Below are 16,421 nucleotides of genomic sequence, written 5' to 3' on the forward strand. Positions count from 1 at the left end.
CAAGTACTGGGATTACAGAGTGATCTTTTTTTTCATACCTCGAAATTACTGTATTTTGTATAGGCAATACAAATTTTATTTCATAAAATTAGTTTCTAATAATCTTCATGATCGTTTTGTTTTGTTTTGGTACTGGGAATTGAATCCAGGGATATTCTATCTCCAAATTACAACCCATTTCCTTTTTTTAATTTTACATTGTTTTTGTGGTGCTGGGGATTGAACACAGGGCATTCTACCTCTAAGCTACGCTCCCAGCCCTATTTTATTTTTTTATTTGGAAACAGGGTCTCGGTAAGTTGGTATAAGCCTCAGGGAGTTGCTGAGGCTGGCTGTGAACCTGTGATCTTCCTAACTTATCCTCCCAACTATTGGGATTACAAGTGTGTACCACCACACTTGGCCAGTAGATTAATTTTAAAGTATAGTAGTTTTGGTCAAAGCTGAAGTAAAACTTTATTTCTGTTTTTCTTACATGTTGTTGTTTAGGCATAAAACAGTAGCACTCACAGACTGCTATGGCTTATCTCTAGGAGTCAGACTATCATGTATTCCTTTTCCTCTGCTAATCATGTGGACCTAGAGTTTTCTTTTTGCCTAGCTTAATACACTAATTTATGCCATCTTTATGCAGTCGTCCAGTGATCCATTGATCACTTTAGTTTATTTTCAGTTTTAATAGCTGTTCATTCTCCTCCTCCTCCTCCTCCTCTTCCTCCTCCTCCTTCTCCTTCTTCTTCCTTCTTCCTTCTTCTTTCTTCTTCTTTGTGGTACTGGGGATAGAACCCAGGGATATTCTACCTCTGAGCTATACACCAAGCCCTATTTTTTTAGTCTTTTTTAAAATTTTTGGAACAGGGTCTCACTGAGTTGCGAAGGGCCTCGCTAAGTAGCTGAGGCTGTGGAGCCACGATCCTCTGTTCTCAGCCTCCTGAATGCTGGGATTACAAGCATGCACCACCATGCTTGATTTTCTTATTTCTTTAATTATTATTTTTAGTATTTGGGATTGAACCCAAGGGCATTCTACCTTCAAGCTACATCTCCAGCCCTATGTTATCTTACATTTTTCCTTTTTTTCCTTTTTATTTTTTGTGGTACTGGGGATTGAACCTAGGGCATTCTACCTGTGAGCTACACCCCCAGCCCTGTTTTAGTTTTGTTTTGAAACAGGATCTCACTAAGTTGAAGAAGGCCTTCCTAAGTTACTAGGCTGGCCCTGAACCTGCAATCTTCCTGTCTCAGTCTCATTACTGGGATAACACATTTGGGCCACTTTACCCAGTGTGCACACGTGTGTATTTTACTGGGAATAGAAGCCAAAGCATTCTACCTTTGTGTGACACTCCCACCCATTTTTATTTCTTGTTTTTTGAAACAGGGCCATGCTAGGTTGCTAAGAGTCTTACTACTTGCTGAAGCTGTCCTCAAATCTGTGATTCTCCTGTGTCAGTAACCCAAATACTGGAATCAAAGGTGTTTGCCACCATGCTTGGCAGCAGCGGTGGCTTCTCTTCCCTTCCTCCCTTCCTTCCCTTTCCTTTCTTTTCCTTTCCTTTCTGTCCGTTCGTCTGTCCGTCCGTCCATCCCTCCCTCCCTCCCTTTATTTTTGTGGTACTGGGATGGAACCCAGGGGCATTCTACCTCTGAGCTACCCCCTCAGCCCTATTTTTTATTCTTTATTTTTGAAACAGGATCTCACTGAGTTGCAAAGGCACACTAAGTAGCTGAGACTGTCCTTGAACCGCGATCCTATTGTCTCAGCCTCCCAAATGCTTGGATTACAAGCGTGTGCCACCATGCTTGACTGTTTTTCTATTTTTGGTACTGGTGATTGAGTCCACTAGTATTCTATCTCTGAGATATATCTCCATTCTTTTTTATTATTTATTTATTTTTGTGTAGTATTGGATATTGAACCCAGGGCTATTCTACCTCAAAGCAATATACCCAGCCCTTTTTATGCTTTTGTTTTGAATCAAGGACTTAAGTAGGTTAATTAGATTCTCATTTCATTACTGAGTTTGTCTTCAAACCTGTGATCGTTCTCTCTCACCTTCCCAAGTAGTGGGATTACAGGCATGTGCTATTATGCCTGGCTTGTAATTTTTATTTGGAAACAGGTTCGCTATGTTGAGAACCTTGCTGTGTTGTTGAGGCATTCTCAAACCTGCATTCTTCTTGTTTCAGCCTCCCAAATGCTAGGATTATATATAGGTGTGTACCACAATGCCTGGCTACATTTAATTTTTTTTTTTTTCCCTTTGGTGCTAGGGATTGAACCCTAGGGGCATTCTACCACCGAGCTACACCCCAGCTCAATTTTTTTTGTGTGGGTCTGGAGATGTAACTCAGGGGCATTCGATCTCCAAGCTACATCCCAAGTCCTATTTTTTATTCTTTATTGAAACAGCGTCTCACTAAGTTGTGGAGGGCCTCACTAAGTAGCTGAGGCTGAGGCCGGGCGTGGTGGCACACGCTTGTAATCCCCGCGCTTGGGAGGCAGAGACAGGAGGATCGCTCAGGTTCGAAGCCAGCTGCGTGCGCTGGCTTAGGAGACCCTGTTTCCAAAATAAAAAAATGTAAAAATAGGTCTGGGAGTGTAGCCCGGAGGTAGAAGGGCTTCCAGGAACCCCAGTACCACCCAAAAAAAAAAAAAAAAAGTAGCTGAGGCTGTTCGCGAACCGCTGTCCTCAGGTCTCAGCTTCTTGAATGCTGGAATTACAAGAGTGTGCCACTACGCCCGGCCCCAGCTCAATTTTTTATTATTTATTTTGCAACAGGATCTCACTTATTTGGGGAGGGCCTCACTAAGTAGCTGAGGTTGGCCATGTACCTGGATCCTTCTGTCTCAGCCTCCCAAGTACTGGGATTACAAACATGCGCCATCACGCCTGGCTACATTTATTATTAATTTATTTTTATTTTTATTTTTTTACCTTTTCTTTTTGTGGTACTGGGGGTGGAACCCAGGGGCTTTTCTACCTCCAGGCTACACTCCCAGACCTTTTTATATTTTATTTGGAAACGGGGTCTCACTAAGTTGCTGAGAGCCTCACTAAGTAGCTGAGGCTGGCTTCGAAACTATGTGATCCTCCTGTCTCAGCCTCTCTACGGCTTGGATTACAAAGGTGTGCCACCACGCCCAGCCTACATTTAATTTTTGAAACAGGGTCTTTCTAGGTTGCTGTGAGTCTCACTATGTTGCTAATACTGTCCTTGAATCTGGATCCTCCTATTTCAGCCTCTTATTTACTGGGATTATAGGTGAGCACCAACATGCCCAGCTTCATTCCTGTAAGATATATGTTCATTAGTTATTTGCATTAACCATAACTGAACTCTATAGAATATAAAGAAAAAGATTAAATTTCTCACAGATTGATGTCTGTCTAGCTAAAATCTAAGAATATTAGATTTAATCCATTTTGCAATTGAGAATGGTGGTATACCCTTGTAATCTCAGTACTTGGGAGGCTGAGACAGGAGGATTGCAGGTTTGTGGCCAGCCTGAGCTACTTAGTGAGGCCCTTTGTAACTTAGTGGACCTTGTTTCAAAATAAAGAATAAGAAACAGGGCTGGGGGTGTAGCTTGGAGGTAGATGTCCCGGGTTCATCCCCAGTACTGCAACAAAACAAAACAAAAAACTGTTGAGTCCATTTTGCTGTACCAAGTGTAGGACATAAATTGGCTGTGTTTTTAAATTTTACTGAGTTTGAGCCACACTTGTAATTTCAGCATTTGGGAAACTGAGACAGGAGGATTGTGGTTTGCGGACAGCCTCAGCTACTTAGTGAGGCCTTTTGCAACTCAGTGAGACCCTGTTTCAAAATCAAAAAAAAAAAAAAAAAAAAAAATATATATATATATATATATGGCTGGGGGTGTAGCTCAGAGGTAGAATGGGTTCCATCCCTTGTACTATAGGGGGAAAAATTTTACTGAGTTTTGATTTTTTTGGGTTTTTAAGTCTGATGCATTTATTTTGTTTTTAAGATTTTGCTGGCCTCCATTTGATCAAAAAAGTGACACTGAATTCCGCAAACAGTGCTGTGAATGGTTAAAAAAGATTTCTGTAAGTATTCTTCTTTTGGAAGCTGCAATTTTAAGTAATTACATACTATAGTGAGTCTTTTGAAAACCTTTATGCTAACAGAATATGCAAGAAAATATTAGCTAGAATATTCTTTTTGGAAACAGTCTCGCTAAGTTGCTGAGGCTGTCTTCAAATCTGTGATCATCCTGTCTCAGCTTCCTAAGTATGTGATTACAGATGTGCACTGTCGAACCTGGCTAAAATAATAATATTTGAAGCTGGGTCCAGTAGGATACTCACAGTACTTGTGAGGCTGAGATAGGGGAATAGAAGTTTCAAGGTTCAGTACAATTTAACTTAAGGAGACTCTTTTCTCTTTTTTTTTTTTTTTTGTAGTACTGGGAATGGAACCCAGGGGTATAATCCCTCACCCTATTTTTAATTTTTTTTATTTGGAAACAGGATCTTACAGAATTGCAGAGGGCCTCACTAAGTAGCTGAGGCTGTCCACAAACCGCGATCCTCCAGTCTCAGCCTCCCAAATACTGGGATTACAAGCGTGTGCCACCATGCCTGGCAAGGAGACTCTGTTTGAAAATAAAAAATAAAAAAGGCTGGGCATGTAGCCCAGAGGTAAAATATTTCTAAGAAACCAGCTTTGCTTTATATGTGTACTGAAAATGGGTTTTAGGTTCTAGGTAGTTCATAGCACTGTTTTTGTGTGAAGAATATTTTTTCCTTTCCTTTAGTACTTAGGATTGAACCCAGGAGTGCTATACTGTTGAGCTACATCTCCAACATTTAAAAAAAATTTTTTTATTGGTGCATTATATTCATACATCATATTGGGGTAAAAACTTGTGTGTACATACATGTACACATCACTGATTTAACCCTTACCCAATTCCCACCCTTTTTTTTGGTACTGAGAATTGAACCCAAGGGCATTCCACCTCTGAGATATACCCCAACCCCTTTTTATTTTTTTGTTTTTGAGTAGGACCTTGCTAGGTTGCTCATTCTTCTGCTGAGACCATCCTCCAACCTGCAATCCTCCTGTTTTAGCCTTTGAAGTACTTGGATTACAGGTCTGTACCACCACACTTGGCTAAACCTTTTTTTTTTTTGGTGGTACTATGGGTGGAATCCAGAGGCTTTCTACCTCCGGGCTATACTCCGAGACCTATTTTATATTTTATTTGGAAACAGGGTCTCACTAAGTAACCGAGGCTGGCTTCAAACCTGTGCGATCCTCCTGTCTCAGTTTTCCAAGTTCAGGGATTACAAGCGTGAGCTACCACGCCCGGCTTCGGCTAAATCTTTTTATTTTTGTGATTCTAGGGACTGAACCTCTGAGCTACACCCCCAGTCTCCCCTTTTTCTTTTAATTTTCGTTTTGAAACAAGGTCTCGTGCCAGGTGTGTTGGCGCACGCTTATAATCCTAGCATTCGAGAGGATCACGGTTCTCAGGCAGCCTCAGCTTCTTAGTGGAGCCCTTTGCAACTTAGTGAGACCTTGTTTCAAAATAAAGAATACAAAAAATGGAATTAAAATCTTATTTTTCACCATTCACAAGAGTCAACTGGAGATGGATCAAAGCGATGGAAATTAGACCGGAGACTTGGAAGTTACTAGAGGAGGCCATAGGTCCAGCATTCCAACATATAGGCACAGGTAGAAGCTTTTTCAGTGAGCCATCCAAAGCTCAAGAAATTAAAACAAGAATTAATAAATGGAGTGACATTAAACTAAAAGGCTTCTGCTCTTCTAAGAGAACCATCAAGAATCTAAAGAGAGCCTATAGAATGGGAGAAGATCTTGGCCATCTATCCTTCTGATGGAGGGCTAATATTTAGAATATACAGAACTTAAAAGAAGTAACATTAAAAATACAAATAACCCAATCAAGAAATGAATAAGCCAGGAGTGGGTGGCACATGCTTGTAATCCCAGCATTTGGGAGGCTGACAGGAAGATTGCAGTTCGTGGGCAGCCTCAGATACTTAGTGAGGCCCTTTGTTTTTTTTTTTTTTTTTTTTGGTGGAACTGAGGTTCCTGGAAGCCCTTCTACCTCCGGGCTACACTCCCAGACCTATTTTTAACTTTTTTTTATATTTGGAAACAGGGTCTCTTAAGCCAGCGTGGCCGGTTTTGAACCTGCGCGATCTTCCTGTTTCCGCCTCCCAAGCGCAGGGATTACAAGTGTGCACCACCATGCCCGGTGTTAGTGAGGCCCTTTGTAACTCAGTGTTTCCAAATAAAGAATAAAAAATAGGGTCAGGGTATATATTGGAGGTAGAATGCCTCTGGGTTCTATCCCCAGAACCGTAAAAAAAAAAAAAGAAAAAAAGAAAAAAAGAAAATGTTGGTGAGGTTGGAAAACTGGAACTTCTGTATACTGTTGGTGGGATTGCAAGTTAGTTCAGCCACTGTGGAGATCAGTGTGAGGATTCCTCAGAAAATTGGGAATGAATCTAGCATGTGATCCAACTATGCCACTCCTGGGTATCTTTCCAAAGGGACTGAAATCAGAAAATCATAGTAACATAAGTATATCCATGTTTATCGCAGCACAATTCACAATAGCCAAACTATGGAATTTGATAACATTATTTCAGCTTATTTTCCCAAATAGTACCAATAGTTGTAGCTTTATTATTATAATTATCTTTTGTGACCAAATCGACTTGAAGTTTAGAAAAACCTAACAATTCGATTTGTGGTTCAAAAGAATAATGTCCATCAACAGATAAATGAATTACAAAATTATGGGATATAGACACAGTGGAGTTCTCAGCAATAAAGAAGGAACAAAATTATGTCATTCGCAGGAAAATGGAAGGACCTGGAGAACATTATGTTAAGTGAGATTTGCCAATCACAGAAAGTAAAGGATCGTATATTTTCTCTAATTTGTAGAAGCTAGGGAGTAATTGGGATACCAGAGGGACTCCAGATAAAGAAGGAAAAACTTCAGTGGAGCCAGGGAGGTGGTCTAAGGGGGGAGTAAGAGAGGATCAATGAAGGAATCCTTTCCGTGGACATGGTCATATGTGAGAATACCAGTGCCAATCTCAGTACCCTGTATGGGGAAGGGGAGGAGAATGGGGGGGGGAGCCAGGGGAAAGCCTGCCAAGTGCTGTGTGCATGTAGGTCACTCTCACGATGATTTACATTATGCTATGAGACTATAGTACACCATTAAAAGTAAAAAAAAAAATAGTAAGACGTGAGGAGAGGGTGAGTCGAGGGTGCTGGCTGGCCAAGGCTTCACCCTTTGTCCATTTTCCACTCTGCAGTGAAATTGGACATATCTAAGCCACTGTGCTAGGAAGAGGGCTACTGGTGGTTAGTGCTAATGGTCAAGCTGTTGCTGCCCATACTGTCAAGCGCTTACAGTGTGCGGCCTCTATTGCAAGACTGTCACACTTTTTGGAAGACAGTGTGATATAAATATGAGATTGATTGCTGACATGGTCTTCATCTTATCTCTTCTCTTCACAGGCTGAATGTGGAAGTAGCTTTCCTCAAGTTGTTGGCTCACTGTTTCTTTCTCCTGGTGGTCCCAAGTTTATTCATCTTATGTATCACTTTGCAAGATATGTTGCAATAAAATATATAAAAAACAATTTTAAAAGTAAGTTAAGCATATAGTAGGAATATGTTTTCTTCAATTGTTATTGATTTTTTTCTTTCTTTTTTTGGTACTGGGGATGAAACCCAGAGGCTTTCTAACTCCGGGCTACACTCCCAGACCTATTTTCTATTTTATTTGGAAACAGTCTCATTATGTGTCTGAGAGCCTAAGTAGCTGAGGCTGGCTTTGAACCTGCTTGATCCTCCTGTGTCAGTCTCCCATGTGCTGGGATTACAAGGGTCTGCCACCACGCCTGGCTGATCTTTACAGTTTTAAAATCAAGAGATTTTAATAGAGCAAGATGAGGTTAAAACATTAATTTACCTCAAAAAGCAAAAGTTAATATTCTACTAGAGCTGTAGGTTGAATCTTCTCATGGTGAACCTTGGCTATTATAATAAATGTTTTGGGCTTTCTGGGCTACATAGTGCCTTTGTTGGATATTTCTCTTTATTTTGTTTTCATAGCCCTTAAAAAAATGTAAAAATCATTTCTACTGTGCTGGACTCTCAAAGATAGCCATTGGGCCGTATTAGGTTTGCAGATTAGAGTTGATCTCTTGAGAAATTTGTACTTTTTTTTGTTTTACAAGTAATTGGACCAATGGACATTCGACCTCTTAAGACACACCCCCACCTTTTGACTTTTATTATTTATAGTACTATACTTTGAGCTACATTCTACTTTGAGCTACACCCCCAGCCCTATATTTTATTCTTTTTTTAAATTTTTTGGTGGTACTGGGGATGGAACCCAGGGGCCTTCTACCTCCGGGCTACACTCCCAGACCTATTTTATATTTTATTTGGAAACGGTCTCTTAAGCCAGCTGAGGCTGGCTTTGAACCTGCACAATCCTCCTGTCTCAGCCTCCCAAGTGCAGGGATTACAAGCGTGTGCCACCACGCCCCACTTTTTATTCTTTATTTTGAAACAGAGTGTCACTGAGTTGCAAAGGGCTTCACTAAGTAGCTTAGACTGTCTACTAATTGTGATCTTCCTGTCTCAGCCCCTAGAATGCTGGGATTACAAACCGTGTACCACCACGCTCAGCTTTAGCTTTCTACTTTTAAGAAAGGTTATTTTGCTTTTGTTTATGTTCTGTCTTTTTTGTGTATGTGTCATAGTAGCTTTCATGAAGTTGTTATTTGCATGTTGCTGTTAATTTGTTGTTGTTTTTGTAGTACTTGGAATTGAATTTAGGGACATTCTACCTCTGAGTGATACCTCCAGATCTGTTTTATTCTTTTTTTTTTTTTTTTTTTTTGGTGGTACTGGAAGTGGAACCCAGGGGCTTTTCTACCTCCGGGCTATACCCCCAGATCTATTTTATACTATATTTGGAAACAGGGTCTCATTAAGTTGCTGAAGCCTAAGTAGCTGAGGCTGACTTCGAACCTGTGGGATTCTCCTGTCTCAGCCTCCCAACCATAGGGATTATAAGCTTGCTCCACCATGCCTGGCTCCTGTTTTATTCTTTATTTTGAAAGAGTCTCACTAAGTTGTAGAGGGCCTCACTAAGTAGCTGAGGCTGGCTGTGCATCAGTGATCCTCCTATCTCAACTTCCCAAGTACTGAGATTACAGGTGTGTGCCATCTTGCCTGGCTTAATTTCTTAAAATTAATATTTATATTAATATAAATGTATTAAAAATTTTTTTTTGCGGTACTGGGGATAGAACCCAGGGGTATTCTACCTCTCAATGACACTCCAGCCCTAATTTTTAATTTTTTATTTTTGAAACACGGTCTCACTGTGTTGCAAGTGGCCTCACTAAGAGGCAGAGGCTGTCTGCGAACCCAGATCCTCTAGTCTCTGCCTCCTGAATGCTGGGATTACAAGTTTGTGTCACCACACCTGGCCTTTTGGCCTTTGACTTGTTTTTTTTTTTTTTTTTTTTTTTCAGGTCTTGGGATAGAACCCAGAGGCATTTGACCTGTGAGCTACACCCCCTGCCCAATTTTTTAATTCTTTATTTTGAAACAGGGCCTCACTGAGTTGTGGAGGGCCTAAGTAGCTGAGGCTTTCTGTGAACCACAATTCTCTGGTCTCAGCCTCCCCAATGCTGGGATTACAGATTACAAGGGCGCGCCACCGTGCCCGGCTTTGATTTTTTAACACTGGTTTTTTTCTTTGTGTGTGTGTGTGTGTGTGTGTGTGTGTGTGTGGTACTGGTGATTGAACTCAGGGGCATTCTACCTTGGAGCTACAATCCCAGCCTTATTTATAAGTGTAAGGTCTTTCTAGGTTGATCAAAGTCTTACTGCTTGCCAAGGTTGTCTTCAATCCTGTGATCTTCTTGTCTAAGCCTCCCAAGTACTGGGATTACAAGTGTGCACTACCATGCCTAGCTCAACATTAGGTTTTACTGTGTTGACTAGGTTTGTCTTGAACTCCTTGGTTTAAGTGATCTTTGTGTCTCAGCCTTCTGTGTGCTGGTACTACAGGTGTGACCTACTGTGCCTATTTAAAATGTTTTTAGCTGGGCGTGCTAGTCCATGCTTGTAATCTCAGTACTTGGGAGGCTGAGATAGAAGAATCGCAGGTTCAAAGCCAGCTTCAGCTACTTAGTGAGGCCCTCTGTGACTTAGTGTGATCCTATTTCAGGATAAAGAATAAAAAATGGGCCTGGGGGTGTAGCTCGGAGGTTGAATACCCCTTGGTTCAATCTCCAGTACTAAAAAAAAAAATTAAACATTTTTGATTTTGGTTTTATTGACTTATAGGTCTGTTTTCTGTGATCTTGTCTTTGTAGATTCTCTGCATTTTGTAGAAACATTTAATGTAAAGCCACAAGATATGCACAAGTGCATTGCCAGATGGCATGTAGCACGCAACAGATTTTTACAAATTTTGCAAAGAGAAGATTGTATTACTAAAAAATATCAGGAAAATGCACAGTAAGTAAGTTTTAATAGAAAATAATTTTTTATTTTGTGAACAAATGTCATCAGTGTGACTTCAGTAGAAATAATCTATGCCTACTTTAAAACACTGGCTGTTATCTTTGCATTTAAAGCCAAGTAACTTCTCAATAAAATATTTTAAAATTTCAGGCATATTGTAAATGAAAATTTAAGGCAAAGGAAAAGATCATTTTAAGTTTTTTACTTGCTTTTTCTTTTTATATGGATTTAATTATTTAGTGGTACTAGGGATTGAGCCCAGTGGCACTTTACCACTGACCTACATTCCTAATCTTTTTTTTTTTTTTTTAATATTTGAGACAGGGTCTTGCTAAGTTCCTGAGGATGACCTTCAACTTGTTATCTTCCCAGCTTAGCATCCCCAGTAGCTGGAATTATATGTGTGCACTCTCAGAAGGCTGCAACTATTTATATTTTTATGCTTTTTTAAATTAATTTTTTAATTTGTGCATTATAATTATCCATAATAGTGGAATTCATTATGACATATATGTACATGCACATAACATAATCTGGTCAGTTTAATTCCCTAGTTACTCCCCCCCCCCCACCTGATACATCCTTCCTTTAGTCTACTACTCTCTCCTTTTTTTTTTTTAAAATATTTTTTGTGGTACTGGGTATTGAACCCCAGGGTCTTCTACCTTTGAGCTATACCCTCAGCCCTGTGTGTGTGTGTGTGTGTGTGTGTGTGTGTGTGTGTGTGTGTGTGTATATATATATATATATATATATATATATATATATATATATATATATATATATATACACACACACATACATACACATACAGGGCTGGCTTACTTTTTATTTTGAAAAAAGGTCTCAGTAAGTTGCAGGGCCCTCACTAAATTTCTGCGATTGATTGCTAACCTGTCTTCCACTCTCAGCCTCTTGAGTACTGGGATTAGAAACATGCACCATTGCACTTGGTCTTAGTGTATTATTTTAAGATCTAATAATTTGAGTGAGCCTTTTGTTAGATAGATATTAATTCCTTCAGGTAGGTATTCTATACTTTAGACCTTTCATAGTATTTTATATTCAAGTTCATCTATTCAACATTTTTGCGGAGTTTCTTTTCGGTGTGCCAGATATTCTGGGGCACAAAACAGTATCACAGCATTAAACAAGACAGACAGAGTTCTTATTCTCAAAGAACAGGTTATATATAAATTTTTACAACTTTACATTATTTACATTGTGCCCAGCTAAGATAACTTTGGAAATGATTGTTTTCTATTACTAAAACTATAGAATCCATTGAAATTTACCTTAAAATTGAAATGTTGCCTGACTGTATTAGATAACATTTAAGCTTACCACCTAGATATGTGAGACAAAAGGAAGCAGAGTAATTTTACTGACTTCCATTCCAATTTGAGAAGTCAGAACCAGGGATAGCATATGCCTGTAATCTCAGTACTTGGGAGGCTGAGACAGGAGGTTGGAGGTTCAAATCCAGCTTCAGCCATTTAGTAAGGCCCTTAACAACATAGTTAGTCCTTGTTCCAAAGTAAAATAGAATACAGCTGGGAGTGTAGCTTTGAGGTAGAATGCCCCTGGGTATAATCCCCAATACAATAAAAAGGAAAAAGAAAAATGTTTGAGAAACCAGGCAGGGTGTCACATACCTGTAATCCCAGTACTTGGGAGGCTCAGATAGGAGGATTGCAGGTTTAAAATCAGTCTCAGCAACTTAGCAAGACTCTGAGCAACTTAAGTTCCTGTTTCCAAACAAAAAATACAAATGGCTGGAATTGTAATGCCTGTGGGTTCAATCCCCAGTACCAAAAAAAAAAAAAGAAAAGGAAGAGAATATACTTGGTTCATTTCGTTAGTACCCTGCGTGTTCTAGTCTCATGCGATTGCTAAAGGCGTCTAGAGTCCTGTAGGTGGGTGACCACGGAGGTCTTGAGCAAAGATAGGAAGAGGGGAAGTATCAAACTTAGCTGTACTGGTTCATGATAAAATAACTATCGTCATTTTGTATGTTTTCTTCTAGGTTATGTGTTAAGCAGGTACGGAATTTGAGATCAGAATGTACAGGACTGCAAAACCAAATAAAAAAGTAAGTGACTTTTTTGGATCTGGAATTTGCCTTAGATATTAGTCTAGTTCATGTATTTTATAGGTGAGGAAAAATTCCCAGAAACATTAATCAAAATAATATTTCAGCTGAGACAGGATTGATCACAGGTTTGCAGTCAGCCTCAGCTACTTAGTGAGGTCCCCTGCAACTTAGTGAGATCCTGTTTGAAAATAAGAATAAAAAATAAGGCTGGGAGTGTAGCTTGGAGGTAGAATGCCCCTGGGTTCAATCCTCAGTACCAAAAAAAAAAAAAAAAAAAAAAATTAGTAGCTAGATGATGATAGGAATAGAGTACAGTTGTCCTAAAAAGTTATTATTGTGTGAGCTTAAATTTTAAAATTTTTTTTTTTTTTTTGTTTTTTGGTGGCACTGGGGGTGGAACCCAGGTTCTTTTCTACTTCCGGGCTATACTCCAGACCTATTTTATACTTTATTTGGAAACAGGGTCTCACTAAGTTGCTGAGAGCCTCACTAAGTAGCTGAGGCTGGCTTTGAACCTGTGCGATCCTCCTGTCTCAGCTTCCCAAGTGCGGGGCTTACAAGCGTGCGTCACCACACCCGGCTGAATTTTATAACTTTTGAATTGCAATGGCTATTAGTAGATTGATTGGCAGACCAATTAGTTTTTTGGATATTGCCAGGAAATTTTTATATGACTAATTGGATTATTTAATTTTTACTAGAATGGAACCCTGTGATGACCAAAGCAATATACAAGAGAAAATTCAAAAGGTGAGACAACTTTTAAACATACAAATTTAATAATTTTGAATTTTGTAATTTGCAGTGTTGGATTCTTTGGTACTGGGTGTTTGTCCTAGGTGCATTCTCCTGAGGTATACCTCCTAATTTATTTTTATTTTATTTTTTTGGTACTGGGGATTGAAACCAGGAACATCCTGCCCCTGAGTTACACTCACAGCCCTATCTTCCTTCCTTCCTTCCTCCTTCCTTCCTTCCTTCCTTCCTTCCTTCCTTCCTTCCTTCCTTCCTTCCTTTGTAATAGGGATGGAGCACAGGGGCATTTTTACCTCTGAGCTACACCTCTAGCCCTATTTTATTTTTTTAATTTTGAAACAGGGTCTCACTGAGTAGCAAAGGGCCTCAGTAAGTAGCTGAACTGTACACGAACTGCAGTCCTCCTGTCTCATAAGCATGCACCACTATTTTATTTTATTTTTTGAAAAAGGATCTCACTAAGTTGCAGAGGGACTTACTAAGTTGTTGAGGTTGGCCATGAATCTGTGATTCTGCTGTCAGCCTTCCAAGTACTGGGACTACATGTATGTGCCACCATCCTTGGATTGGACTCTCTTTTTAAATACTTTTTTTCCCCCAAAGAAATAGGATATTGCTATGTTACCCAGGCTGGCCATGAATTTTTGGGCTTAAGCATCCTCTTCAGCCTTTGGAGCAGCTGGGACTATAGCTCTGTACTACAGTGCCTCATAGCTGGACTTATATACTCTCTTTGCCATTTCCTTCTGTCTTACTATTACTTTTTTTAAATCCTCATATATAAGTGATATGTAAAATTAACATGCCTTTAAAACACTTGAATATAATGTAAAATCAGTTTATAATTTATAATATTATATACAGAAGTTATTTTATTTTATTTTTTTTGCTTTACTTGCGATTGAACCCAGGGCATTCTACCTCAGCACTACAGCCCCAGCCTGATTACCTATCTCTGTCTGTCTGTCTGTTTGTCTATCTATCAATTTATCTATCTATCTATCTACTTATTTATGTGGCACTGGGGACAGAACCTAGGGGCAGTATACCTCCAAGCTACACCCCCAGCCTTATTTTTTATTCTTTATTTTGAAATAGGGTCTCACTAAGTAGCTGAGGCTGTCTGCAAACTGCGATCTTCCTGTCTCAGCCTCCCAAGTACTAGGATTATAGGCATGCACCACCATGCCTGGCTTAGAAGTAGTTTTAAATGTGATTAATTTAAAATCCATTTCCAACAAGAAAAGTTCTGATTGTGACTTGGCCAATGATACTATTTTTTTCTAAATAAAATAAAGTACCTGAAGGGAGATGGTAAATATGGGAGAAAAATAAGGAGCCAAATTGAGTCTGGCTTGGCACTAGGGATGAGTCTGGCAAATGTAAAGTATTTGAAGCAGGCAGAGATTGGCTTTGATGTGGGAAAGTGTCTCCTTAAGCTTTCTTTTTATTTAGATGAAATCTCTCTTAAGCTCTTTATTGTGATTCTGTGGTTTCCAAGCTGCTTTGGAAATTTGGCTACTTTGTTAATTTGGCTTCCCAGGAACATTGGCACTAGAAAAGGTGCGTGCCTTCTTCAGGAAACGTTTAGCTATTCATTGAGTATTTATTGATCACTTGCTATGTACCAGGCATCTTTTAGATATTAATGAGGTTTGTAGCATTGAAGAAAATAGGCAAAGTCATTTCTTTCATGGAATCTTTAATTTAGTGAATAGGAGCATTCCTGCTATTGAATGTAGTATCTTGATTGTAAATTTAATAGTTTGCTACGAAACCTTTTAAAGTTTCTAGATCATTTTGTTCTGAATGTGACTAACAATCTAGTCAACTTTGAACCATTGACAGGATGAAATTCTAGTCTTGAAAAGTTTGAGAACCAGATGCTGGATGGTTATAAATTATCAGGGAAACACAATCCTGTCAGACCACCAAACTGCCACCCAGTGGTCTTTCTGTGGGGAGAGTAGTAGCTTGTCATGCAACACTTTAATCAGAGATATTCATTATCTTATTTCTATTGTGGGAAGACACAACTCTAATATGGGTATAATTATCACATCTTACTATCTCCTTCCCACTTTTGTAAATTCTGTTTAAACATACATATGTATATAAAAGCATGCAGAATGTAGCTTGACAGATTTTTACTTACTACTTACTTACTTTATGTATTTATTTATGTATTTTTATGTATGTATGTATGTATGTATGTATGTATGTATGTATGTATGTATGTATTTGTGGTGTTGGGGATTGAACATAGGGGCATTCTACCTCCGAGCTACATCTCTAGCCTTATTTTATTTTTTATTTTTTATTTTTGAAACAGGGTCTCACTAGGTTGCTGAGAATCTCACTTTGCTAAGTTGATGAGTTTACTTGCTGATGCTGTCCTTGAACCTGCAATCCTCCTGTCCCAGTCTCCCAAATACCGGGATTACAAGCATGTGCTACTACACCTGGCTGAAATTTTTATTTTAGTTGATACAGTGATTGTGTATATTTATGCAGTACAATTGATGTGTTTTCTACATTATATAAAGATTCTGTCAAGTGATAAATATAGCCATTGCCACACAACTGTATCATTTTTGTGATGAGTGATAAAAATTTAGTGATTTTGAAAGATACAGTATTTATAACTGGTCATAAATGCAGTATAATAAGATATTGAAGTTAATTCCTCCAGTCAAACTAAAAAACTTGGATCTGCCTCCTTTTGTGAGTATTTTTGTCCATAAATTTTAGGCACCATAAGTTAATATATGCATAAGAATTCTTATTTCTTTTTTTTTTTTGGTGGTACTGGAGGTGGAACCCAGAGGCTTTCTACCTCCGGGCTATACTCCCAGACCTATTTTATATTTTATTTGGAAACAGGGTCTCACTAAGTTACTGAGAGCCTCACTAAATAGCTGAGGCTGGCTTCGAACCTGCGCGATCCTCCTGTCTCAGCCTCCCAAGCATGGGGATTACAAGCGTGTGC

At 39.1% G+C, this 16,421-nt stretch overlaps 1 protein-coding gene across 3 annotated transcripts in view; it reads left to right on the plus strand.

The window, feature by feature from the left end:
• The window catches only part of HAUS6 (HAUS augmin like complex subunit 6), a gene marked incomplete at both ends in the record, with an annotated part of 51,905 nt that overhangs the window by 5,444 nt on the left and 30,040 nt on the right, over nucleotides 1–16,421 (plus strand). For all 3 annotated transcript variants that reach the window (XM_080709257.1, XM_080709258.1, XM_080709259.1), the window contains 5 exons: nucleotides 3,998–4,076; nucleotides 7,543–7,675; nucleotides 10,431–10,575; nucleotides 12,608–12,673; nucleotides 13,378–13,426. In XM_080709257.1, the coding sequence (XP_080565383.1) occupies nucleotides 3,998–4,076; nucleotides 7,543–7,675; nucleotides 10,431–10,575; nucleotides 12,608–12,673; nucleotides 13,378–13,426 (472 nt within the window). The remainder of the gene's footprint in view (nucleotides 1–3,997; nucleotides 4,077–7,542; nucleotides 7,676–10,430; nucleotides 10,576–12,607; nucleotides 12,674–13,377; nucleotides 13,427–16,421) is intronic.

Source organism: Muscardinus avellanarius (genome assembly GCF_963383645.1).
Source record: "Muscardinus avellanarius genome assembly, chromosome: 13".
In the NCBI taxonomy this organism is placed as follows: domain Eukaryota; kingdom Metazoa; phylum Chordata; class Mammalia; order Rodentia; family Gliridae; genus Muscardinus; species Muscardinus avellanarius.